At 37.5% G+C, this 26,161-nt stretch overlaps 1 protein-coding gene across 3 annotated transcripts in view; it reads right to left on the bottom strand.

Moving 5' to 3' along the window:
• LOC127655807 (F-actin-uncapping protein LRRC16A-like) overlaps positions 1-26,161 on the bottom strand; it is a 198,444-nt gene that overhangs the window by 129,952 nt on the left and 42,331 nt on the right. For all 3 annotated transcript variants that reach the window (XM_052143791.1, XM_052143792.1, XM_052143793.1), the window contains exon 3: positions 5,905-5,955. In XM_052143791.1, coding sequence (XP_051999751.1) covers positions 5,905-5,955 — 51 coding nt within the window. The remainder of the gene's footprint in view (positions 1-5,904; positions 5,956-26,161) is intronic.

Genomic DNA, 26,161 nt, shown 5'->3' with positions numbered 1-26,161 from the left:
CTGCGATCAACTAATGTTACTCAATCTACACCATGCTATCTTTCAGGTAGAACTATTTTTTGACCACTAAAGATAGCTTCACTAGTAATCTTCCAGATCTCATAGACTTAGTAAGCCCCAAAGCCTAGAAGAACTTGATGAAATAACAAAAAACATTTATACAGTCTTCTCTAGCACTCATGATAGCGTCGCCCCCCTTTGATTAAAGAAATACAAGAAAAAATCCCTGAACCATGGTAGAATGATCAAACTCATACTTTTCAAGAGGGCCGACATTTCTGTATTTAAAATCCTTTTTTTTTATTTCATGTAATATTCTAATTTTCTGAGATTCTGAATTTTGGGTTTTCATAAGCTGTAAGCCATAATCATCAAAATTATATCAAATAAAGGCTTGAAATATCTTACTTTGCTTGTAATGAGTCTATATAATATATTAGTTTCACCTTTTAAGTTGAATTACTGAAATTAATGAACTTTTGCACGATATTCTAATTTTTCGAGTTTCACCTGTATATATATATATATATATATATATACACATACATATACATATATACACACACTCACCTAAAGGATTATTATTAACACCTGTTCAATTTCTCATTAATGCAATTATCTAATCAACCAATCACATGGCAGTTGCTTCAATGCATTTAGGGGTGTGGTCCTGGTCAAGACAATCTCCTGAACTCCAAACGGAATGTCAGAATGGGAAAGAAAGGTGATTTAAGCAATTTTGAGCGTGGCATGGTTGTTGGTGCCAGACGGGCCGGTCTGAGTATTTCACAATCTGCTCAGTTACTGGGATTTTCACGCACAACCATTTCTAGGGTTTACAAAGAATGGTGTGAAAAGGAAAAACATCCAGTATGCGGCAGTCCTGTGGGCTTAAAATGCCTTGTTGATGCTAGAGGTCAGAGGAGAATGGGCCGACTGATTCAAGCTGATAGAAGAGCAACTTTGCCTGAAATAACCACTCGCTACAACCGAGGTATGCAGCAAAGCATTTGTGAAGCCACAACACGCACAACCTTGAGGCGGATGGGCTACAACAGCAGAAGACCCCACCGGGTACCACTCATCTCCACTACAAATAGGAAAAAGAGGCTACAATTTGCAAGAGCTCACCAAAATTGGACAGTTGAAGACTGGAAAAATGTTGCCTGGTCTGATGAGTCTCGATTTCTGTTGAGACATTCAGATGGTAGAGTCAGAATTTGGCATAAACAGAATGAGAACATGGATCCATCATGCCTTGTTACCACTGTGCAGGCTGGTGGTGGTGGTGTAATGGTGTGGGGATGTTTTCTTGGCACACTTTAGGCCCCTTAGTGCCAATTGGGCATCGCTTAAATGCCACGGCCTACCTGAGCATTGTTTCTGACCATGTCCATCCCTTTAAGGCCACCATGTATCCATCCTCTGATGGCTACTTCCAGCAGGATAATGCACCATGTCACAAAGCTCGAATCATTTCAAATTGGTTTCTTGAACATGACAATGAGTTCACTGTACTAAAATGGCCCCCACAGTCACCAGATCTCAACCCAATAGAGCATCTTTGGGATGTGGTGGAACGGGAGCTTTGTGCCCTGGATGTGCATCCCACAAATCTCCATCAACTGCAAGATGCTATCCTATCAATATGGGCCAACATTTCTAAAGAATGCTTTCAGCACCTTGTTGAATCAATGCCATGTAGAATTAAGGCAGTTCTGAAGGCGAAAGGGGGTCAAACACAGTATTAGTATGGTGTTCCTAATAATCCTTTAGGTGAGTGTATATCACACAGTATATATATAAAATATACATCTTTTGTGGATTTTGATAGATTCAAAACAACAGGCTCATAAGTGTCATATATTCAGATATTAGACTGCACTGGTCATGCTGCGAGTTCCTTGCTATAAATTCCAAAGAACACACACATAAAGAGTAATTATGAGTGACCACACTGGTCACACAGTGTTTCACACTTTAGATTCAAAAGAACAGGCTCATCCGAGTAATTTGTTCAGGAATCGGACTAACTGGTCACAGTGTGTTTTGTTCTGTAGATTCAAAAGGACCGGCTCATCGGAATCGTTTGATTCTGGAATCTGACCAACAAGGCATTGCTTTCGAATGGTATTGTTTTTTGCGTGCATGCTATCAAAGTCTGACAGATTGTGAAAAACACATAGTGGAAACAAAAATCCCACCGATGCATATCGGCCCAAACAGGCATTCATCAGGGTATCACAAAATGAAAGACACAGGAAGTGACTTAAAAGATTTCCCATTGTGCTCTATGCATACTGGCCACTTAAGGCCTAAAGTTGTATGACACCAACATCAACTTTCAAGCAAAACAACATTGAAGCAATATACAAAATAAATTTATATATGTACACAGTCAGAAAAAACATTTCATATAAACCAACACTTTTGTACATTACCATACTATAACATTTACAGAACATGATCAAGGAAAACAGGCATCAGATTTAGCAAGACACTATCTCAATCCATGTTTTTCGAAGTGGAATCAAGCGAGATTAATGTTCTCATAGTCATAAGAAAGGAAATAAATCTATGTCCTCATTAAGTCCAGGATGTGACAGAGCTTTTAATGTATGGATTCAGTAAGTCTCTTGCCGTTTTAATCTTTTCAATCTATCTCCATTCCGAATGTCACGTGATAACTCTTCTATACCCAGGACTTTCAGAGAGCTGTCATTTCCATGTTTGGCTTGGATGTAATATTTAGCCATTGGGTAGTTCTTATTGCCAGTACGTACTGCAAACCTATGTTCTGCCACTCTGTCCCTCAACTTCCTCTCGGTAAGACCTATATAAAAACATCTGCATGGGCATTCCAATCTGTAAACCATATGAGTAGAGTTGCAATTGATAAAGTTCTATATGTTGTAAGTCTTATTATGCCTTGTGTCCTCAAACAAATTGCTTCTCATCATATTATTACAATAATTGCAATTACCATAGCTAAAATTTCCTTTTGGTTGTCTTAACCACATCTCTCGTTTTGGAGTTGGAAGGTAACTTCTCACAGTTTATCCTTTTTTTGTACCTGTTGATGTTTTGTTTTCTGTCAAGTAGTTCATCCCTCTTAAGCGATCGAGCTTTGGAATATGCTTCTGTAAGTACTGACGACTGGTACCCCCTTTTACAAAAAAGCGGTTTCATATCAGTTGATTTTATATCAAAGTCTTCATCAGAATCACATATCATGTCTTAATCTCTGGGGTCTGATGGTGTTTTGGGCATTGGAGAAGTTTTGACATGCTTTGACATTTGTGCATTTTTCAGTTGCTTAAAAATACATTAATGGCTAAAGTCTTATAACACTGTATTCAGGACAAACTGGGCTACAATAATATTTGAGCAACATGTGTGTACATGTTTGTATTTTTGAGAAAATAAAGTTTATGCATGGTTTTTGAAAAAAACAAACTGTTAAGTCATTGAAATAAGGCCATATGACACATACAAAGGCTGTCCACAAGCCTTTTGAGAACTGGATCTTGTAGCCTAGAGTGTTTGCTACAGAATGATGTGAAAACCATCCTGATCACTCATTCATACAAAACAATATAGTAATTTAACTTTTGTAAGACACTTTTAGTGTTAGAAAGGTCATATGCGAGGAGGCGTGAACTATCATGAATATGGATTGTAATTCACACCTGAAGACACAAAGACCCTCCCCTGGGCCTATCAATGAGGGATAGAGAATGAATGTGAGGAGACTAAATGATCCAAATCAAATTTTAAGTTAAAAGTAATCAGACTTTACATTTTCTTTAAATAAAGACTTTACTTAATTTTAGACCTACACTACCGTTTAAAAGAAGTCTCTTCTGCTCACCAAGACTGCATTCATTTCATCCAAAATACAGTAAAAACAGTGATATTTTGAACTATTTTTACCATTTGAAAGAACGGTTTTCTATTTGAATATATTGTAAAATGCAATTTGTGATCAAAGCTGAATTTTCAGCATCATTACTACAGTCTTCAGTGTCACATGATCCTTCAGAAATCATTATAACATGCTGATTATCTAATACTGGCATATTTAAAGTGCATTTTACTCATTTACACCTGAACCCATATTTGCAAGCACAAGCTTTGTTGATGATAATGAGGCAGCATAAACAGTAGTTAAAATATAATCTAAACATTCATATTATTTTTATATCATATTATATATCATGTTTATATCATACAGCATTTAAATTAAAACTTGCTTATTAGAGTCATATTTCAAATTTCAATACTCACTGAATTAATGAAAATTGTCTGCGTGTAAAATGGTATTACGATCAGCTTCTTTTCTGTAAATAGAGGTGCGTTCCAACCTTTGACTCTTTTGAGATAGTCAAATCCCAAAAAATTATTTTGGCCTTGTCATATTCCAAGTTGAATTTAAAATTTTCATATTCCAAGTTGAATTTAAAATTTTCATTAGTTGAATTAACATAGCCATGGAACTCCAAAAACTCTGTCACCCCAAAAATAAACCAAAATGATATATGTAAAGACCCCACCAAACAATCTTCTCTCTGAATTAATTTGAAGCAGAATATACAAATATTTCTTCCCAAAATCCTAAAAACAAATTGGCATAGTTCAGAGAAAAACATGGCCCCATTGCGGTTCCTTTTTCTTGTCTATATGATTGGTCCTGGAACTTAAAGACATTATATTTTAGAGTCCACTCCTTTAGATGCACAATAAAATCACTGGGAGGTAAAGAATCATCCGATCTTAAATAATGTCTTATTGCGTCAAGGCCTTCATCATGGACAATATTGCCATAGAAGGATTCCACATTCATAAGGCAGTCTCCAATATTTTGAATGACAGAAATATTCTTTACAACTTGTGTACTATTTTTTTTATAAAAGATGGACATTCCTTTTATAATATATAGCCCTCACAATAAAGGCTTTTTAACTTAAAACCCCACAAGAGAGCCTAGATGTGGATTTTTTGTTTCCACTATTTGTTTTTCAACTTCCTATCCCTGATCTGGAGCACATGTGGAATTGTTTGAGTACCAAATGTGCTCGTGGACATTTCTTTCTTCTTCAGACAGACTGTGTTTACTACTGGGAAATACTTTAAGGCTACACACCATGTTAGAATTTAATTTGATAATATTAATATTTAACTTTTTATATCAAAGGATGCATTCAATAGCCTTTTTGCTTTGGTATAATTTTGAATTTGGTATAGAGAATTGAGAAATTTAAGTTATTTGAATTAACTACTGAAATTTTGATTCTGTGACATTGTATGTAATCTAATATGATACCACAGGCCCAGAACTCTCAAATAGTGTAACAAAAGACCATACCAGCTTTTCCCAACACATTCAATGATGCACTGCCAGTCTGAGGAGAGACATTACAGAGTCATTGTATTCACTGCCCAAGGTGATTCACTTAGGCTGTTGAGTAATCTAACTGGTAAATTTACTGTTAATATGAAGCATTGATCATGTCACAACCTGATCAGCTGACCTTGCAACACACAAACTGATCCTACACCACAATAGCTGTGGCCATAGAGAGGGCAGCAGGGCTTCCAAGATCAGTCCTAGCAAGCCTAACTGACACTTCTATCCTCTGAAATCCTTCGGGAGAAAGTTACTTCAGCTATAACGGTTACTTTAACATGGAGTAGGACTGGCTGATACAACTAAATACATTTATATTTTTCAGCCTTTCAACAATATTCTATAATATTGTTTTCTATAAAAACAGATCTTTCTGTTCTAAATGGCTTCAAAAGTTAATATGATCACTTATTCAATACACATCATTCTGGGACATATAATTCAATATATAGATACAACAGAGTTTGAACTGACTGACAGTACAGAGATGTCCTTACCTTGGTGGGGATTCGTGCACTGAGGAGGTAAGCCCGATGAGATGCCAATGCCTGCAGAAGAGATAGAGATAAAGAGATACATTTCAACTCTTGCCCACTGAACATCACATTAATGTTTCTTAAAAAGCACTGAAGTGAGATATACAGAGCAGACTGGACATTGTTGAAAAATACAATACAGTCGAGGTATACGCTGAGAGCGTAACGTGTTTCATCAGGAAGTGCATAGATGACGTAGTGCCAACTAAACCTATACGGATCTACCCTAACCAGAAATCAAGGATTAATAGCGATGTCCATGTGGCACTTAATGCGAGGATCAGAGCAGCTAAACACCAGTACAGGGAGAAGATTGAAGGACAGTTCAACACCACCGACACTAGAAGCATGTGGCAGGGAATTAATATCATCATGGACTCCACCGTGAACATCACTTCCTCTCTCCCGGATGAGCTTAATAATTTTTATGCTCCTATCGAGGGAAACAACATCGCCCTTGCTGAGAGAGCTCTCCGTCTCTCTTTAGTGGAAGTTACACAATCCTTCTGATGGGTGAATATCTGTAAAGCCGTGGGTCCAGACAGCATTCCGGTCTGTGTCATCAGAGTGTGCATGAACCAACTGGCTGGTGTTTTTACGGACATTTTCAACTTTCCCTCTCCTTGTAGTCTCCACATGCTTTAAAAAGTCCACTATTGTGCCTGTACCAAAGCAATCCAAAATCACTTGCTTAAATGACTGGCGTTCTGTTGCTCTGACCCCCATCATCAGCAAATGCTTTGAGAGACTAATCAGAGACTACATCTGTTCTTTGCTGCCTGCCTTACTGGACTCACTGCAGTTTGCATACCGTAACAACTGCTCCACTGATGATGCCATTGCATCTACACTACACACTGCTCTCTCCCACCTGGAAAAAAGAACATATATGTGAGAATGCTGTTTGTAGACTACATCTTAGCATTCAACACCATAGTGCCCTCCAAGCTTGATGTGAAAAACCGGGCTCTGGGCCTAAACAGCTCGCTGTGTAGCAGGATCCCAGACTTCCTGTAAAGCAGACGTCAGGTGGTTCGAATGGGCACTGTCAATGACCCTCAACACTGGTGCCCTGCAGGGCTGTGTTCTTAGCCCACTCTTGTATTCGCTGTACACACATGACTGTGTGGCAACACATATCTCCAATGCCACCATTAAGTTTGCTGATGATACGACATTGGTAGGTCTGATCACTGACAATGATGAAAGAGCCTACAGAGAGGAGGTGCACACTCTGACACGCTGGTGTCAGGAGCACAACCTCTCCCTCAACATCAGTAAGACTAAAGGAGCTTGTGGTTGACTTCAGGAGAAAAGACAGAGTACACAGCCCCATCACCATTAATGGTGCACCTGTGGAGAGAGTCAGCAGCTTCAAGTTCCTCAGTGTCCACAACACTGAGGAACTCACATGGTCCATCCATACTGAGGCCGTTGTGACGAAGGCTCACCAGCGCATCTTCTTCCTAAGATGGCGGAGTAAGTTTGGAATGAACCACCACATCCTCACACGGTTCTACACCAGCACTGTAGAGAGCATCCTGACTGGCTGCATCACTGCCTGGTGCGGCAACACCACCGCCCTCAAACGCAAAGCCCTGCAAAGGGTGGTGCGAACTGCCAAACACATCATTGGAGGTGAGCTTCCCTCCTTCCAGGACATATATAACAGGTATGGATGCACTGAAATTTCGCCGCCGAAAATTTTCTGCCGAAAATGGCACTTTCGGCACTTTCGGTTTTCGGCCGAAAGAGAAAAAAGGCCGAAAATATGAGCCGAAAATATATACCTCCTCGCCCCGCCCCTCAGTGCTCAGATTTCAATCTGGATCGATGTAGCCCTTATCACAGCTGTTAGATAATTCCACAACGGCGCTACCAAACAAAGGCGATCATGTCAGCGGTGTGGAAATTCTTCAAAGTTTTTGATAAGGACATCAAATTTGCGATCTGCAGTGTTTATTCAGCAGAACTTTCAAGATATAGATATATATATATATACAGAATACAGCAAGAGATTCTACAGGAAAATGTCACAACTAGCGCAGCTACACCACAACTTGAGACGTATTTATCTGAACTACGCCAGAAGCGACAATCCCCTTGACTATGGTCGCATAAACAAAGACCGCTTTACTTTGCTTGCGCGGATTGCGCACAGGTATTTATCTGCCCAAGCACCAGCACAGAGAGTGAGAGACTGTTCAGTGCAGCATCTCATGTTCTTGATGAGCTTTCAGACAGGAGAGACTGTCAGAAAGTTTAGCAACTTTTGTTCTTGAAGAGAAACCTGTCACTTGTACTTAAATAGAAAGCGGTCCAATATGATGTGTATAGCAATTACATTACACTTGTTCTTCACTTGAGGATACATCTGTCATTTACAGTTGAGGTTGGATTTAGTTCAATTACTGCTGTTTTGCACAATCATTTTCACTTAAAGTGTACATACGTTTACATAAACAGAATAGAGCACTGATCTATATATATAATTATATATTATAGTTATATATATAGATCAGTGGAATAGAGGCCCTCTGCCATTCTGTGTTCTGCCTGTTGTTTTAATTAAAATTACTGTTGCATATTTAAACTTTTTGAAAGATGCTAGCTAAGTTCATTACTTGACTGTTGTTGTGCATATAATAGTTTTCTAAAACTTTACATTATTTGGATAATTGTTAATAAAATCTGTAAAATTTAATTTTTACAGAACTGAAAGATGAATAATATTTAATATAGTTTTAATATATTTTTTGTCCAATTTTGTTGTGCTACTTTCAATAAAAGTGTGATTTATTTTATTGGTTTGTAGTTTTTCAATTCAGATTAGTTAAATTCATGAAATTAATGAAAAAGTATCAAATTAATACAATTATACACAACATTTTTTTTTTAAATAGGTAAAAATTTCGGTTTCGGTTTTCGGCCAAGTGCATCCTGGATTTTCGGTTTCGGTTTCGGCCCAGAATTTTCATTTCGGTGCATCCCTAATAACAGGCGGTGTGTGAAAAAAGCTTGGATGGTCAGAGACTCCAGCCACCGAAGCCATGGGCTGCTCTCACTGCTATCATCAGGCAGGCTGTATCGCCGCATCAGGACCTGCACCAGAAGACTTCATGACAGCTTCTTCCCCAAAGCAATCAGACTTTTGAACTCTTTATTGCTCATGATACATACTGTATATCAGCACTGCACTTTATTAGCCTCAGACTGGACTCACATTTTATACTTCTCTTAATAACACTGTTGCACTTGTGTATATGGTTGAGTGACAATAAAAGGATTTTATAAAAATATTTAAACAACATGGTACAGACTAAAGGAAGCTACAAGCATTAAATTAATTTTTAAGTTCATATCGACAAGTAAAAAAAGATCAGACATCAATGCCCTCTCTGGAAAGTCTGAAAGATACTAAAATGATTGAGGCCCCACAACTCACAACATCTTTGGGTAGATGGCACCCTCCAGAGGAACTGTAAGGTTTTCTTTGGTTGAAGGACAAGGCAGAGGGTGGGGCTGGGTCGTGATTATACACACCAGGTCCCTTATCAGGCTAATTAAACCTCTGAGAGGGATAAAGGCCAACTTCGGAAGGTGGTGCAACAAGAGAGAGAGAGACCGCTTCTGGTCAGCTGACCGTCATGTGTGTGTTTGTGTCTTTTTTTTAAGTTTATAATTAAAATATTATTTAAATTGTCTTGCCGGTTCTCGCCTCCTCCTTGCCAGTCTAAATCCCTTTACAGGCATGCATAGAGAGCTATTGTGGTTTTGGGTGGAGGGGAACATGAATTGGATGCCTTTGTGTACAAATGAGAGAGAAAAGAAAACGCTACCCTTCAAACCTTGAAAATTGGACTGCCATGTTTACCACAAATCAATATGTGGTGACATTGGTGTGTTACAATGATAATTTAAAAATAAGCACCTCAAAAGGTGACTGGGATTTCATTCTTTGTAATCAGATGTTCCCCGGCCAACAGGTTCTCTCCATGTCTACGAATATCTTTATCCCTATCAGGCAGTCAGCGCTCAAATGATCTTTCCAACTGAATGCGGAGCAGATCAATGCTTTAGGTGAAACTCGCAAGGATGAAACAAGGTGACTCTTTTGGTAACTAATGACTCAGACAGACTGAATTCACTCCACAAAAAAATGGAAAGCACTTGGTGATATAAACATTTCTAAAAATTTGAAATGCAAAGATCTAATATTAAAAATCGATGTCATGGCATATGCTGCATAATCTCATCAAACCCTTTGATGCAGGATTTGATGAGCATTTTCTCTTGCCATTTCTCAGAGTGATTCACAGAGCATAAATAGGTTGAGAAAGCGCCTGTGGAACTAAAATGAGGTCATCCACACAAATCACATTATTCCAGTTATAGCATGTGCTAAAGCCTAAAATATACTTCGATTTTGATGTGAACGCTTAGAATTTGCATACAGTCGAACACGCAGCCATTCAAAGTATACTTAATTTGACTGCGTGTGCATATGCAGGTAGTTGCCACATGTGCGCTACGACTGCTACGAGATACTCTACTATTTCTCTTCAAGAGTTTAGACCCATGAAGATGTTTTTGTATTCCTTCAGAATCAAGTTATACAAATACAGGTATCTCCTGGCCTACTAACACAGGCGTTCTAGACATGCATATCCACTGTTGTTGATTCCAAATTTGTCTCCTGTCGTTTACATCTTCTAGCGCTGCTTCTTTGTAGTTATGGCTCCACTTTGAGTGTTGTCACCTTGTGGACCCACTCATTAGTGCAAATAATTTCAGGTGTATGTGCATAGTATGTGCGTTTAGAAAAATTTGGCTGTACCCGTTCAGTGCTTGAGCACTCTGCTGATGATGAAATTTGTGAAAAAAAAAACTTAAAGCAGTCATAACAACTTTTCATTGATCTTTTTAAAGGGGAATAAAAAATAAAAGGAGGAATTAAAAATGTGACATAAGAGGTCACTGAACTGCAAAAACATACCGCAAGTTTCAGAACTTATAACTTCCTCCAGTCTGAAAAGAGCATTGATTGCTTCCACCCCTGTAAAAACGACTTGTTTTGAAATCAGCCCTGCCTCCTTATGATGCATAATCATCATGGTGAACTGATAGAGCAGCTGAGGTACTTAAACTCTGTAAGTGGTACTATTGTTACAGTAGTTTGCTTTAACCAAAAATTAAGATGTCAATAAGGTCCCCAGAAGCTGTTGTGTTCCTGGATTTGGAAAAACTACATTTCTTCATCGCCTTCTGAAGGATCCCAACATTAGGAATGAGGACTAACCTTCCTTCGGTACATTTCTCTAATGATTCTTTTGAGAACTATAATGATTCAGACTTTGCATAGAAAATGAAACTGAAAGATGGAGCAGTGCCAACTATATTGGACATAACAGCAATACTAGCGAGTAACAAATGTAATACTACTGTTTTATCTGTCTGTGCTTATTCGATATGTAAGGAATAGTATAGTCAGCCATTTCTGTCGCAAAATAAACGATGATCAGAACTCCAACGCAGAGTGGATCATTCTTATTACATGGTTACCAAAGAAATACATAATTTCTCAGAAAATATTGCTATACGATGAAATGATCGAGAGGGCAACACTCTGTGAACATACCTTATTTTTCCTTACACGGGATGGGTATTGAAGAAGCCACACTACAGAGGTGAACACCCGGGTCGACCGTCCATTACAGTTGGATACTGATTTATTAAATCTTCACATTCACAGCTGGCATTAGTCTGGACTATTTTCACTGTTCTCTGCTTTATATTGCATATTATATCACCAAATCTTGTATGTCTAATAATATAAGTACTCAGGAGCAACAGTATGTCGACTTTGTTTAGTTTTCAATTGTTATTTCAGTCGGAACACTTGTAGTTTGTTTGCAAGCTTCACATAAATTGGGACATGTAGCTATTAATGATTGCCTGGACTGGACAAATTTTCATTGTTTAACTCTTGGAGATAAAAACAGTTCCACGACTGTCGGAGGGGGTGCTTGCTCTTCAAAGAGGCTAGCCGATCGTAAAATAGTGGGCATATTTATTGAAGTCTCAACCCTCTGGAGTCTGAGGCATTTTTTGGATCCTGAAGATGTTTTGACATGCCCCGACATTTGTGCTTATTTCAGTTAATACGCCATATTAATTGCAAAAGTCTCATTACACTCTATTCAACAAATTGTACGCTGAGTTTCGGTTAATTTTTTTAACTGATATTTAAAAACTTTTGTTCCGGGGGGATTGTCCCTGTAATAATTGCACTGTAAGTCTCTTTGGATAAAAGCGTCTGCCAAATGCATAAAAATGTAAATGTAAATGTAAGCAGCAGGAAGTGCATCCCGTTTTATTTAAGTATTTTACAAAAGCACAACAAAAAAGTTCTTGTGCCGGCACCTCCGTCGACTCAGAGGGTTAAAGTCACCGTGAAGTGCCTCAACGAGTGCTGTTCGATTGTGTGTTATGAAGAATTTCCAACTGAAACAGGAAGTGGGAGCAGGACATGTCGAACAACTCGTCCCAGTTTTAAAAATAGCCATTTGGCTTTTGTTTACAGCCACGCACACATACCCCTTTCCACCATACTGCTAATGTCAGAGCTGCTTACTAGAGAAACTTGAAAAGTGATCTCAATACCGGCCAACTTTTCCAAAGACTTTAGAACTGAACGATGATCTAACTGACAACAGTAATCCATATCCAGCCCACAAACGCACACAGCACATTGCAGTCTTTGCTTACAACGAGACTGGAGTTGTTGTGCAAGTCCAATGCAGATGAATGAGAAACAAGCAAGTAAAAGATCATATCCATTTTTTGAATCATAATACACAGAGCATAAATAATAGACAACAGTTACTCGAGCTGAACAAGAAACCTGGGGCTGCACAAAAATTATAAATAAACTCCAGCAACTTTCCTCAGCTCCCATGTTGGCACATCCCATTCAGATGCGATTATCCCTATGCCCTATTCCCTTCGAAGTCAATTACCCTTCACTGCGAGAGCTACAGATGACCGAAAGGTGATAACGCCAAGTCAGAACTCACATTTTAAGCGATTCTGACTGGAAAATCAGTTTGGTACAACCCTACAGCATGGATTGTAATCTCATCGAAGTGCCCTGCGAAGGCATTATCAGCGCCAGTTTGAACACAGCCAGATGCATTGAACAGATGTAACGGGAGGGTATGTTCTCATTCTAGAAAGCATTTTATTGGAGGTTTCTCAGCCTCTACATGATGCATTGATTTTTCTGAATCTTTTTAGTTGGAAGAGAGGGTCTGCAGATTTTAATTCTTATATTTTCTGGAAACTAATTTGGTCAACGTTTAGTAGTACACTAGCATAGGTGAACTTAAAGCTAAAGATATGGAATAAGAGCAGCAGAACACTATTGATTTCACAGGGTCTTTAAAGTGGACAGGACAGAAAACCAAGCATTTCACACAGAGGGTCTGAGTCAGGGTGGAAAAAGGTATTATGACTGTTTTTTTGTGCAAAAACCTTTTCTAAAATTATAAGTGAACCTCAGGGAAAATAACATGAACCCTTAACATAAGAGAGTTCATTGCGCAATGAAAACATACAGTACTGTTCAAAACCTTCAAACTTCCTCCAGAAACTTGGGCTGCCAACTCACAGTAAGGTAATAAGAATAAAGTAAGATACTATTTGTCCTAAACACCATAAGAACTAATGGTAACTAATGAGTATAAGTAAACGCAGGAAATTTCGCTAAACCTTATGCCGTTCATGGCTGTGTAGCACTTACAGCTGCATATTTTACTACAGAATTCCACCATGAAGATAGAGTGAGATATATATATATATATATATATATATATATATATATATATATATATATATATATATATATATATATATATATATAAACATTGGCTGCTGAAGAAGACCTTGACCTCTAACAGGTCAGCCAAATATCATGTGTATCATTCTTTCTCCACAGAGCAATTCAGTTTTGAGCAAAAAAATCAGAAAATGAGAGCCAGATAAAGTAAAAAAAAAAATACAGTAAGAAGAGAGAGATTCATGCGAGTATAAAGGCTCACTGGGTTAAGACTGACACGTCGTTATGCACTGAAAGACAACAGAGCTTCAGTTCAGACACAGAACACACATCCGCACTTCCATAACCTCACATCCACTTCAGACTGAAACTGATGCTTCACCATACTTTACAGGAAATATATCTCAGTCTGTAATGCTAAAACTTTTGATGAGATGCTGACAATGAAATGATTGACATAGCTTTGCTAATATTTCTGTTTGGAATGATCCTAGTTATACTTAGCTAAAGATGGGGAGCAAAACTTAACCAAATCTGACAAAAATGTCCATTTGAAACATTTGGAAAACCCTGATTGAAAAGTGTTTATCTTTTTTGGTAATTGTGTAATTCTAAATATGCTAAATGTTTATTTTGAGGGTTAGGGTTAGCGTGTGGGTCAGGAGGATTAGTCTGTAATTACAACTCTTATCAACAATATAAATCTATTAGTAAAATAGATACAGCTTAGTAAAAGTGTGTGTGTGTGTGTGTGTGTGTGTGTGTGTGTGTGTGTCCAATCATCTGTCAGCATCTCCAGATGGCAGCACTGGAGCATATGGTAATGATGGACACACCCTTACTAACAACAACCATGCACACACTAATCTATCTATCTATTAACTAATTCACTCACAAAATAGAATAGGGACATTAATCTTCCTATATTTCATGTTAATTGAGAGCATTAGTACAATAAAGGCCATTAAAACAGGAAATATCAGAATAATAACATGTGAGACTAGAAACTAGTAAATTTCTGAAAGTGCTACAATGATAATTTGTTCCCCGAGTCTAGGGCCCAATGAAATCCTATCAAATAGTGTTGTTTTTTTCCAAATTCCATGTTAATTTGACTTTTTTTCCTGTATTCCATATTTGACAGTAAAATAAAATGTACTCATCAAATTTGAATCTAATCATATGCATTTAATAAAACTTCAAATCAGGGGCCTGAGTAGCTCTGTGAGTATTGACGCTAACTACCACCCCTGGAGTCAAGATTTGAATCCAGGGCATGCTGAGTGACACTAGCCAGGTCTCCTAAGTGACCAAATTGACCCAGTTGCTAGTGAGGGTAGAGTCACATGGGGTGACCTCCTTGTGGTTGTAATTAGTGGTTCTCGCTCTCAATGGGGCATGTGGTAAGTTGTGAGAGAGTATCATGAGCCTCCACGTGCTGTGAGTCTCAACAGTATCATGCACAGCGAGCCACGTGTTAAGATGTGCAGAATGACGGTCTCAGAAGCAACTGAGACTTGTCCTCTGCCACCCGGATTGAGGCGAGTAACCGCACCACCACGAGGACCTATACTATGTCGTGGGAATTGGGCATTACAAATTGATGAGAAAAGGGGATATAATAATACAAATAAAACTTAAAATAAATAAATAATATATATATATATATTTTTAACATGACATTGCCACATTGGATCAAATGAAGTGCTTTTATACAGATCCTCACAGCACAATCCAAAACACAATTCAGCTGAAAAAGACTGTGATTTAATTAAATACATTTACGGTATGCAGGGCTTTCCCTGGATCAAATACGGTCTTCGGTGGCGACAGATGTATACAGTCATATACATGCTTGAAGCTGGTTTACATAATTGCATTTTCAACATGAATACTTATTTGCATTTCATGTTTAGATTGGATAATAATAATGTTTCACCATTTAAGTTTATGGAAACCTTTGTATAGACAGGTTTGCTTTTTACTTTTAGCTGCTATAAACTTAATTTAAATCAACATTTTACTTCTAATTTATTTTTAATTCTATTTTTTTTTTTTTAGAAAAACTAGCTACATTGCCCTTACCACAGAAATGAGGAACCATCTATTGTCTTACCTATGCTTATGCCACTGCACTGTAATTATGAGGGCAAGTACATAAAGGGGTTTACAGACTTATTGCCAAATAATGGACAATGCTTTCCTCCAGTCTAATATACTGTATGTTCAGTTAGAATTATGTTTGATATTAGGAAATAAACTAGCCTTGTTGGCCTTCAGATATCCCTAAAGATTACTTAAATTATTTATAGGTGTAATTATTGTTGTTATTACACAGAACCATATTTATGTAACAATTTCTTAACTTGCATGTGGCATTGCTAAGCAGTCCGGTTAAACCATCAAGCCTAATTTTGGAAGAAGCTTTTATTTTGGAGGAACATTTCTGTTTGTGGTTGAGTTGGCAATGGCACTGTCATCCACTCTTCGGTCCATAAAATCAGGCATTATGAGGTTACTTTAACTATAAATAGTAACTTTTAGCAGCCAAACATAAATGTGCAGTTAAAAAAATAGGTTGCGGTTTAGAAAAATGAATATATCCAGACAGTGTAAGGAGGTTAGATTTTAGAAAGTCATTGGGCACCTGCCAAGTTTCAGTAAGAAGAAGCATGTCTAGGTTTTACCAGTAATTATGTTATTAAGTATTAATAATTTGGCCATTAAATAGCAACAGTTTAACAAGGCACAGTCTAAGTTTGAAGGAGTGAGTTTGTGGTTCCTGCAGTTGTGCTCGTATCTTAACATGTTCACACAGGATGTTGTTCCGAAAAGTTCCGGTACCCTAGGATCGGCCATATTATGCCGACTCACTGACAAGCGGATCCTATCAGACATTTTTGCATAGATTCTGGCATGTTTACCTTCCCCTGTGGCATGACCGGAAGTGCATTGCGTCAGCAGGAAGAAGTCCCATTCGCACAATCAGTCACAGCGATTCGGAGGTTGCATTTTTCCATCTAAGATTACATTTTTACTCCACTAATGGTTAGATTTAGGTTTGGGTTGGAAGGTACATACATTACTCTTTACTGTATTACAGTCTATACAGCTGCAAACAACTCACTTCACAACTTGCTTTTGGTGCCCCTCACATGTGCCCATACACCCAATAACACTTACCGCTTTGGCCACTGGGGCAGTGTTTCGAATTTCGGTCAGCACAGAGCGATTTCAGCTAAAGAAAAGTCAACCTGCTGTTTCCAATTTCACTGTGAGGCCATTCCACATGTCTAAACATCATTGCACCACTCAAGAAAGCAGACCACACTGCTCTAAGCGGATATCTGCTCCTATAAAAGTATAAACATGAGTGCGTGCTTGCCTTGTGCTTATGTTTGTTCTTTCTCGTATGTTTGCAGTGCATGGCCTCAGATTATCCTCCATGAAATCCTTATAGCCACATCTAATCTTGGGTAAGAGACATCTCCTTAGAGAATCTGTGTGTTTTCCAAACCGCTGACCTGAAAACGTAAGTATTTAAGTGTCTCCATCCTCTGCTATGGAAAGTCTCTCCAAATGAATCCAAATGTTTTGATGGCTGTAGCGATAACTTTTTGACCAAGTACTGTAACATCACTTAAGCCTAGTTTATCATGGTTTTTATTATAATTTTTTTTGTCAATATTTTGTGCAGCAGTGCTTTAAAAGGGATGAATATAGAGATGAAGGTTTTAGCTTGCTATTATGTCGGGTGCTGAAACGGCCATCCAAACAATGCTGCGGCTATCAAAATGACACTTTTGTAACAAATTTACCACCTTCAAATATACAATACAATAATTTGTTTTATTTATATAGCACATTCAAAAACAACTCTTTTTGAACATTATATGGGAAGCCAAAATGCTTCCAATATAATGAAGAAACATAAAATCAACATACATCTTACATTCAAAAAACTAATTAACACCATTGTCATTGTTCAGCTTCAAAAGCCCCCCACCCCAAAAAAAAAGTTTTTAAGACTATATATATAAAAGTCTCTATAATTGGCGAGGATCTAATACAGGGTTCCCCAGTTAGTTTTCACCAAGGGCCAAATTCTGTCAACAATACACAGCCAAGGGCCACCGGCTTAGATGTTATGACAAAAGTGTTTCTGACCTCCTATCTCTCAGATAGGTCCTTCAAGGTAGCCTGGAGAGGTGAGGTATCCAAGCCACCTCAGTTACTTACTGGGGTACCTCAGGGATCAGTGCTTGGCCCCTTCTCTTCTCCATATACACAACATCACTGGGACCCATCATTCAGTCACATGGTTTCTCTTACCACTGCTATGCTGACGACACGCAACTCTACATCTTTCAGCCCAACGACACCACAGTGACCGCTCGAATCGCTGCCTGTCTGGCAGACATCTCGGCCTGGATGAAGGAACACCACCTGCAACTCAACCCAGTCAAGACAGAACTCCTTGTCTTTCCAGCCAACCCTGCTGTTGAACACAACATCCAAGAGCTTTTCACAACTTTTCCAAGAGCACTTAACCAGTCACCAAAAAAAAAAAAAAAAAAAAAATTCTTGTTGCTCTTAAATCTGTTTTGAATGCTATTCTGATGCTAGTGAAACTTTGTATTATGGCACTTTTCGTACCAATGTCTCCTTAAGATGATTCACTTTTGTAAGTCACTTTGGATAAAAGCATCTGCCAAATGAATAAATGTAAATATTAGGAAAACTGATCATATTTTGTAAAATGGCACTCTTATATAAATTTAACAATGTATTTGGTCATTTAGAAACAGTTCTCTCTCAAGTCTGATGAAGACAAATGAGAAACATTGAGTGAAATATCACAATATATTGTAGTTTTGAATCACAATACACCAAAAATAAATTATCACAATAATATTGTATCGTGAACTGAATCTCGACATAATATATTATCGCCAGTTACCTTGTCATTCCCACTCCTAATGGTCGACAATTAATCGAAATAGAAATGAATCTGTTCCTAATCTCATTGCTGGAGGAAAAAGAACCAAACATAAATACATTCTGTCTTATCACTATTAAGCTGAAGACAGTTTTCTCCAACCACGACTTAATCTCTTCCAGGCATTGAATGAGGGAAATTAAAGAGTGAGTGTCTCCTGGTGTGTCGCCTTCAGAAGAAAATACAGTATCACTACTTTCCTTGCACTTGACCCATGTGCAGAGCGCTGTACACGCTCTACTCATGTACATACGCTGGATAAATTATGAGAACATTTTAATTTTTGGGGTGAACTATTTAAAAAATAATGAACAAACTCAAAATATTGTTCATTGCTAACTAATGTAGTTAACTAATGTTAACAAATACAATCATATTGTAAAGCGTTACAGAAAATATCAAATACTTAAGAAGAAGCACTAATAAGTTATGAGTACTTAACGCATACTAATTGTACTGCTCCTAAAGATGTGTATTAATGGTTTATACTTAGTCTTCATGCATTGATGCCCAGTCATTTCTGTTTTTCCAGGTTGGTGCCAGTGGCTCATTACCTGCACGATGCAACAGATGCCATAAAATTTCCATATATACCGATTCTTCAAAGCTTTCTACCCCTTCAATATTAACTATCCCAAGAAGTGCTCCCGAGTGTGTGAATTTCAACATACTGGTAACTTGTTTATTGAAACAAACAATACATTTCTATATTTTTATTTGTATTGTAGTCTGCCTCCCTTATTTTGTGTGTGTGTGTGTGTGTGTGTGTGTGTGTGTGTGTGTGTGTGTGTGTGTGTGTGTGTGTGTGTGTGGGAGGGGGGTAGAGTGATTTCGATGAACAAGAATTCTATTTTACATTAGGGTATACTTTAACCCAGCAGTATGGTCATTTTTAATAGTTGAGTATAAAAACGAAAACAAAAAAACAGCATGGCTGGGTCAAAACAAATCTGCATTGAATTCGTCCCTATTGGACCCATCGATGGTTTGTTTTGACCAAACAGGTTTGGGTTAAACATTTGACCCAGCATGTTGGGGTTTTTTTTTCCCCAAAAAATGTGTTCATCTCTATTGGACCAAACTGGGTCATTATTAACCCAGCATCTTTTAGAGTGTAACAGCATTCTTGCCTAAGGGCTTGGATTTCACTAACCAGGGCTGAGAGTGAGCTATCGGTTGCCTAAGCTTGGATGGAGCAACCATGTCCAAAATGTCTGATGATGTCAAATTGAATAATGTGATAAGCTTGTTTGCCAGGGGGAGGAGGTTCTGTGTTATATTTTATGTATTTTAATTTACGCTTATTGCATTGTATTGCAATGTGCTTGTGACAGGGCGGAGGGTGGGGCCGGGTCATGATTTTACACACCCGCCCCTTATCAGGCTAATCAAGCCTCTGAGAGGGATAAAGGCCGACAGTGGACGGTGGTGCGACAGAGAGAGAACGTTTACGGGCAGCTGTCCGTCCTGTGTGTGTGTTTGTGTCTTTTCGTTTACGTTTACATTAAAATATTATTTATATTGTCAAGCCAGTTCTCGCCTCCTCCTTTCCATTGAAATGTGTTACTCTGATGGTGTTTTGTATTGCGTGACTGACACTGTGTACTGTCTATTCATGTATATTAATCTGTGCTCCTGGAAGAGCCAGTCTTGATTCATTTGTCATTATGTGGTCTTCTCAAATCAAATCAAATCAAATCAAATCAAATCACTTCTACTGTTACTATGGTGTCTAACAATACAATCTAAAGTGAAAAGCAGACTTTTAAAGTTCCTAAAGGTTAGAATATCAAGTTTATATAATTTAATAATATAAATGATAGTGAACCATAAAATATACCGGCATCAAAATTACATCCAGTAAAGCCTGAAACATGGCCATGTTTTTTTTTTTGTTTTTTGCAGTAAATTTCTGGCAGCTGCCGATATTTTACAGAACATTTTACAGATTTTATTTATTTTTTTCAGTGCACTGAAAACAAATAGATTAGTATTCATGCATAATTGGTGAAATTGTATTTAATCTATTACTTGGCTACACTTACACGTATTTTCTGTGTTGAAGCTAGTATATTAATTCCTTTTATCACATGGCATTTGTTTTAAGAGCTTCCAATTCAGTTAAATTAAAATCAATGAAAAGAGCAAGAATCTGTCTAAGCTGTCCTTCAAAATGAAAATAAATAGCCTGAATGACAGGAGATATCTTTATAGCCAACGTATCCCAACGGCAAGATGGCGGCCACATGCAAATAGAGCTGAGACACGGAGTGTACTACCTCTGGATACTGGATGCTTGGCGTATAAATCATCAGAATGCCCCCATCGAGGAAAGGCCCGATACCGGAGGAGTTCGAGGAGATAAAGCTCTCTATTCACTCCCTGTGCGGCGATGTTGCTGCGGTTAGAGCGCAGCAGGATCAGCTCTTGGGGCTACTGGAGGAGGTGAAACAACTACGCCTCCAGAACGCGGAAAAAGACCAGCGTATTGTGGATCTCGAGCGGAGAGTGGACGAGCTGGAACAATACTCCCGCATGAATGATGTGGTCATCACCGGCATTAAGATCAGGCCGCGCTCCTATGCGCGTGCGGTGGCCATGGACAGCGGGGAGCTCAGCGACCAGGAGACACAGTCGGTGGAACAACAGGTTGCTTCCTACCTCCAGAACAGGGGGATAGAGATGGACCTGGAGCACATCGAGGCGTGTCACCCACTGCCCACGAAGAACGAGAGACCACCAGCGGTCATTATGAGGTTTACAAATCGAAAAAAGAAAATAGCACTTCTGAAGCAAGGACGCAAATTGAAAGGCACAAATGTTTTCATAAATGAACACTTGACAAAGAAAAATGCTGACATCGCAAGGATTGCACGACAACTTAGAAAACAAGGCAAGATTCAACAAACCTGGGTAACTAACTGTAAGATCTTCATCAAATTAAATGGGACACCGGAGGAAGCAAAAGTTTTGGTGGTGAAGAGGATAGAAGATCTTGATAAGTATTGACATTGATGCAGCACCTGAACATCCTACAACATCAACAAATGGAACTGGAAACGTGTGAGTATCAAGAACACACTACAACAGAGGCTGATACTGAGATAGACCCTGATAATAATTTTTTCTCTTCGATTGTTAAAAACTGCAATTATTTTACCCAAGAACAATATGAAAATAGTGTAAAATCAGAAGATAACCTGTCAATAATACATTTTAACAGTCGAAGCATGTACACTAACTTTGAGGCTATCAAAGATTATTTGGAACACTTCGCTCATCCATTCAGCATTATTGCAATTACTGAAACCTGGTTTAACGATGATAAAGGTATTGATTTTTGTCTTGATGGCTATGAATTAAGATATATAAACAGAATAAACAAAATAGGAGGGGGTTGCTTTGTACCTTCATAAATCTGTTAAATTTAATGTTTCAACTGATATGACCATAGCTGTGGAGGGCTTATTTGAATGCATAACAGTGGAAATTCATAATGATAAAAAGACAAATATTTTCATGAGTTGTGTATACCGGGCACCTGGTTCAAGCATAGAAACTTTTAATGAGTGGATGGGTAAACTGTTTTCTGCTGTGAACCAAAAAAACATATTTATCTGTGGTGATTTTAACATTGATTTGTTAAATCCAACCAAACTAAAAAGCGTTGATGACTTCACTGACACAATGTATAGCTTGTCTCTGTACCCAACTATAACGAAACCGAGCAGAATAACGACACATAGTACCACAATCATTGACAACATTTTTACTAACATTATGGGAAATAAAATCATCAGTGGCCTATTTATATGTGATATCACTGACCACTTACCTGTTTTTACTTTGTATGACTGTAATCTTAAGAAAGCGAAAGATGCTATGGTAAAAATTTCTAAACGTAAAATCACTGAGGACATGATCCGTGCCCTAAACAATAGTTTAGCGCTCAGGATTGGACTTCAGTTTACAGAGAACCAAATGTGGACAGTGCTTATTGTAATTTTTTAGATATTTTTACTTCCCTGCATAATAAACATTGCCCTGTGAAAGAATATTTTATAAAGGATAAACATAAAAAAAGCCCATGGATTACTGAAAGGAATAATTAATGCCTGTAAAAAGAAAAACAATCTCTATAAATTGTTTATTAAAGTAAAAACAAACGAAGTGGAACAAAGATATAAGAAGTATAAAAATAAATTAACTGATATTATAAGAACAAGCAAACGGTTATACTATCAAAAAAACTATATGAATATAAAAATAACATAAAAGGAACTTGGGATGTTTTGAATAGCCTAATCAAACAAGAATCCTCAAAGTTGATATATCCTGATTACTTTATTGATGAAAATGGTGAAGATTATAATATGAGTAATGTAGTAAATAAGTTCAACAATTTTTTTGTAAATGTTGGTCCTACATTGGCTGCTGATATTCCAGAAAATGGAGCTGCAAAATCAACTATTGAGCGGAATTCTTAGGTCATTCTTCCTCTCAGCTACAAATGAGCAGGAAGTAACAAACATTGTGTGGGAATGTAAAAATAAGTTCTCCACTGACTGTCATGATATCAGCATGATATTGATTAAAAAGTTATATTGAATATTGTAAAACCTTTAACTTATATTTGTAACTTGTCATTTCAGACTGGCTGCTTTCCAAGTAAAATGAAAATAGCTAAAGTAATTCCACTCTTCAAAAGGATAACAAATACGCTTTTACTAATTACAGACCAATCTCTCTTTTGCCTCAATTTTCAAAAATATTAGAAAAACTCTTCAATTCTCGACTTGAAAAGTTTCTCGAGAAACATCATGTAATTAATGATGGTCAGTATGGTTTTAGGTCTAAAAGAACTACCTCAATGGCAATAATTGAAGCTATTGAAGAAGTTACTAATGCACTGGAGCAAAAAAAGTATGCAGTTGGTATCTTTATTGATCTAAAAAAGCCTTCGATACTATTAATCACTCAATCCTATTAAATAAGATGGAAAGATATGGAGTTAGGGGGCTGGCTGGAGATTGGTTAAAAAGTTATTTAACAGGGAGGTTACAGTTTGTAAAAATTGGTCAGTATTTATCAGATACTCTTGGCATTGTTTGTGGTGTCCCCAGGGGTCAGTATTAGGGCCAAAACTGTTTAATGTGTATATAAATGATATTTTTAATATATCCAAAATACTGAAACTTATACTATTTGCAGATGACACGAATATATTCTACAGTAGTGCTGATTATAATGAGCTTGTAAATATGGTAAACAGGGAACTAAATATAATAAAAAAGTGGATGGATACAAATAAATTATCCTTGAATATAAATAAAACTAAGATAATGATGTTCGGTAATCGCAACAAAATGTCTAAACAGAGAATAAGTATTGATGGTACCCAAATTGAAATTGTGAGTGAGAATACATTTTTGGGAGTAAAAATTGACAGTAAATTGTCATGGAAACCCCATGTCAGACACATAAAATCAAAAATCTCCAAAAGCCTCTCAATTATAAACAAAGCAAAACTATACCTTGATGAGAATGCACTCCGTACTTTATACTGCACCCTGGTACTACCATACCTTATGTTTTGTGTTGAAGTGTGGGGAAATAATTACCAGAACACAATAAATCCTCTGATCATATTACAGAAAAGAGCTGTGAGGATCATTCATAAGGTTGGTTTTCTAGAGCATACTCATAATCTATTTACACAGTCAAAGTTGTTAAAATTTGATGATCTTGTAAAATACAATACATCAATGGTCCTATATAAAGCATTTAACAACTTATTACCGCCTAACTTACAACGTTTTTTCAAATTCCAGTGCTGAGCTCATAACTTGAGAGGTTTTGGATATTTTTCATTACAAAGAGCCCAAACCACTCGTAAACATTATTGTGTGTCTGTATGCGGAGTGAAACTCTGGAACAAACTGGACTTGCAACAAAAGCAATGTAAAACTATTCATCAATTTAAACTGATATATAAACATCGGGTCTGGTTAAGATACAGAGATGAGGATCTTTAATTTACATTGCTGTTGTACTCTGTCTTATAGTGTTAACATGTGCTCAATATTTCCTAACCATCGTTGGTATATTGTCCATTAATATCGTCGGTATATTGTCCATTACCATTGTTGGTATTGTTTCTTCTTCTTAATTGTTGGTACGGTTGTTATAATAAATACTTGTTACTTGTGGTAACGCCACCATGATACAACATTTGTAAACGATACGTGAGCAAAGTAAAATGAAGCTCAATGTATTAATTATTAAATGCATGGGGAACTGGGGTGGGATTAAATAAGTTGTCTTCTTCCCACTCCCTTTCAGGCAGATTTCGATCGTCATAGTTTACTACTGTATGTTTGTTTTATCCTGTATGACTTAACAATATTTGTTGCCTTGTACTTCTGTGCCATTGCCTGAAATAAATGAAATAAATGAAATGAAATAGCTGTGTCACTCATAATAATAATAATAATGATATCCAGAGTATTGATAAAGCATTTCTTAACAAAAGCAAACAAAAAAGGTTAAATGACTCTTTGCAGAGCTCATCTTCATTATGAATGGGTGAAATTAGCCGTCACTCATCTACCTCTACGATTGTGATGTATAATTTGGAACACAATAGTAGCAGAAATCTCAGCCAAGTGCTTTTCTAAATTGACAGTGGTCTGCACAATTTAAAACCTGCTATTCTTGCAGCCTATATAAATGCATGCCACCTTGTCTGGCAGGTTTAGGCATGATTTGTCCTTCTGTTCACTTCCTGCGGCCATTCACACACAGATCTTAGGCACTCATGTCTGCAGGCAGGTGATAATCACCAATAATACCAAAAAAATCCTGACTTAGATTTTCCTGTTGTAAAGGCATAAGTATGTGCGATTATGCTACTGTTTGCAGTATGTGTGTGTAGGATTCCCTCTGGCTCTTCACATTAACCTACTTACACAGCTACACTGTGGGGGAAGCAGACAGAGAGACATGACTAATCCTATGTGTGATGAAGCCCAGCAGGGTCCTAAAAACCACCATTTCTCCACAGTGAACCACAGTGCGTCTCTACTGTCAAAGGAGCTAGCAGGTGGTTAATTCTCAAAAAAGCTGTCAAGAAAATACTGTGATCTTATTTTACTCCAAAAACAAAAATAAACATAAGAAATTATATTTGCATTTAGAAAATTAATTCTTTTTTAAGGGCCACATATATATATATATACATATACACACACACGCACATGGCTTCTTGGAGAATTAGCAAGTTAGCAATTAACACAGTTGTTCTATCTGTTTAGGCTGTCTCAATTGATTTTGTCTCTTTATGTAATCTCAGACTGACACGATGTTCATTTGGGGGGGGTCTG

Source organism: Xyrauchen texanus, chromosome 15 (genome assembly GCF_025860055.1).
Source record: "Xyrauchen texanus isolate HMW12.3.18 chromosome 15, RBS_HiC_50CHRs, whole genome shotgun sequence".
In the NCBI taxonomy this organism is placed as follows: domain Eukaryota; kingdom Metazoa; phylum Chordata; class Actinopteri; order Cypriniformes; family Catostomidae; genus Xyrauchen; species Xyrauchen texanus.
This window is presented reverse-complemented; position numbering and strand designations above follow the sequence as displayed.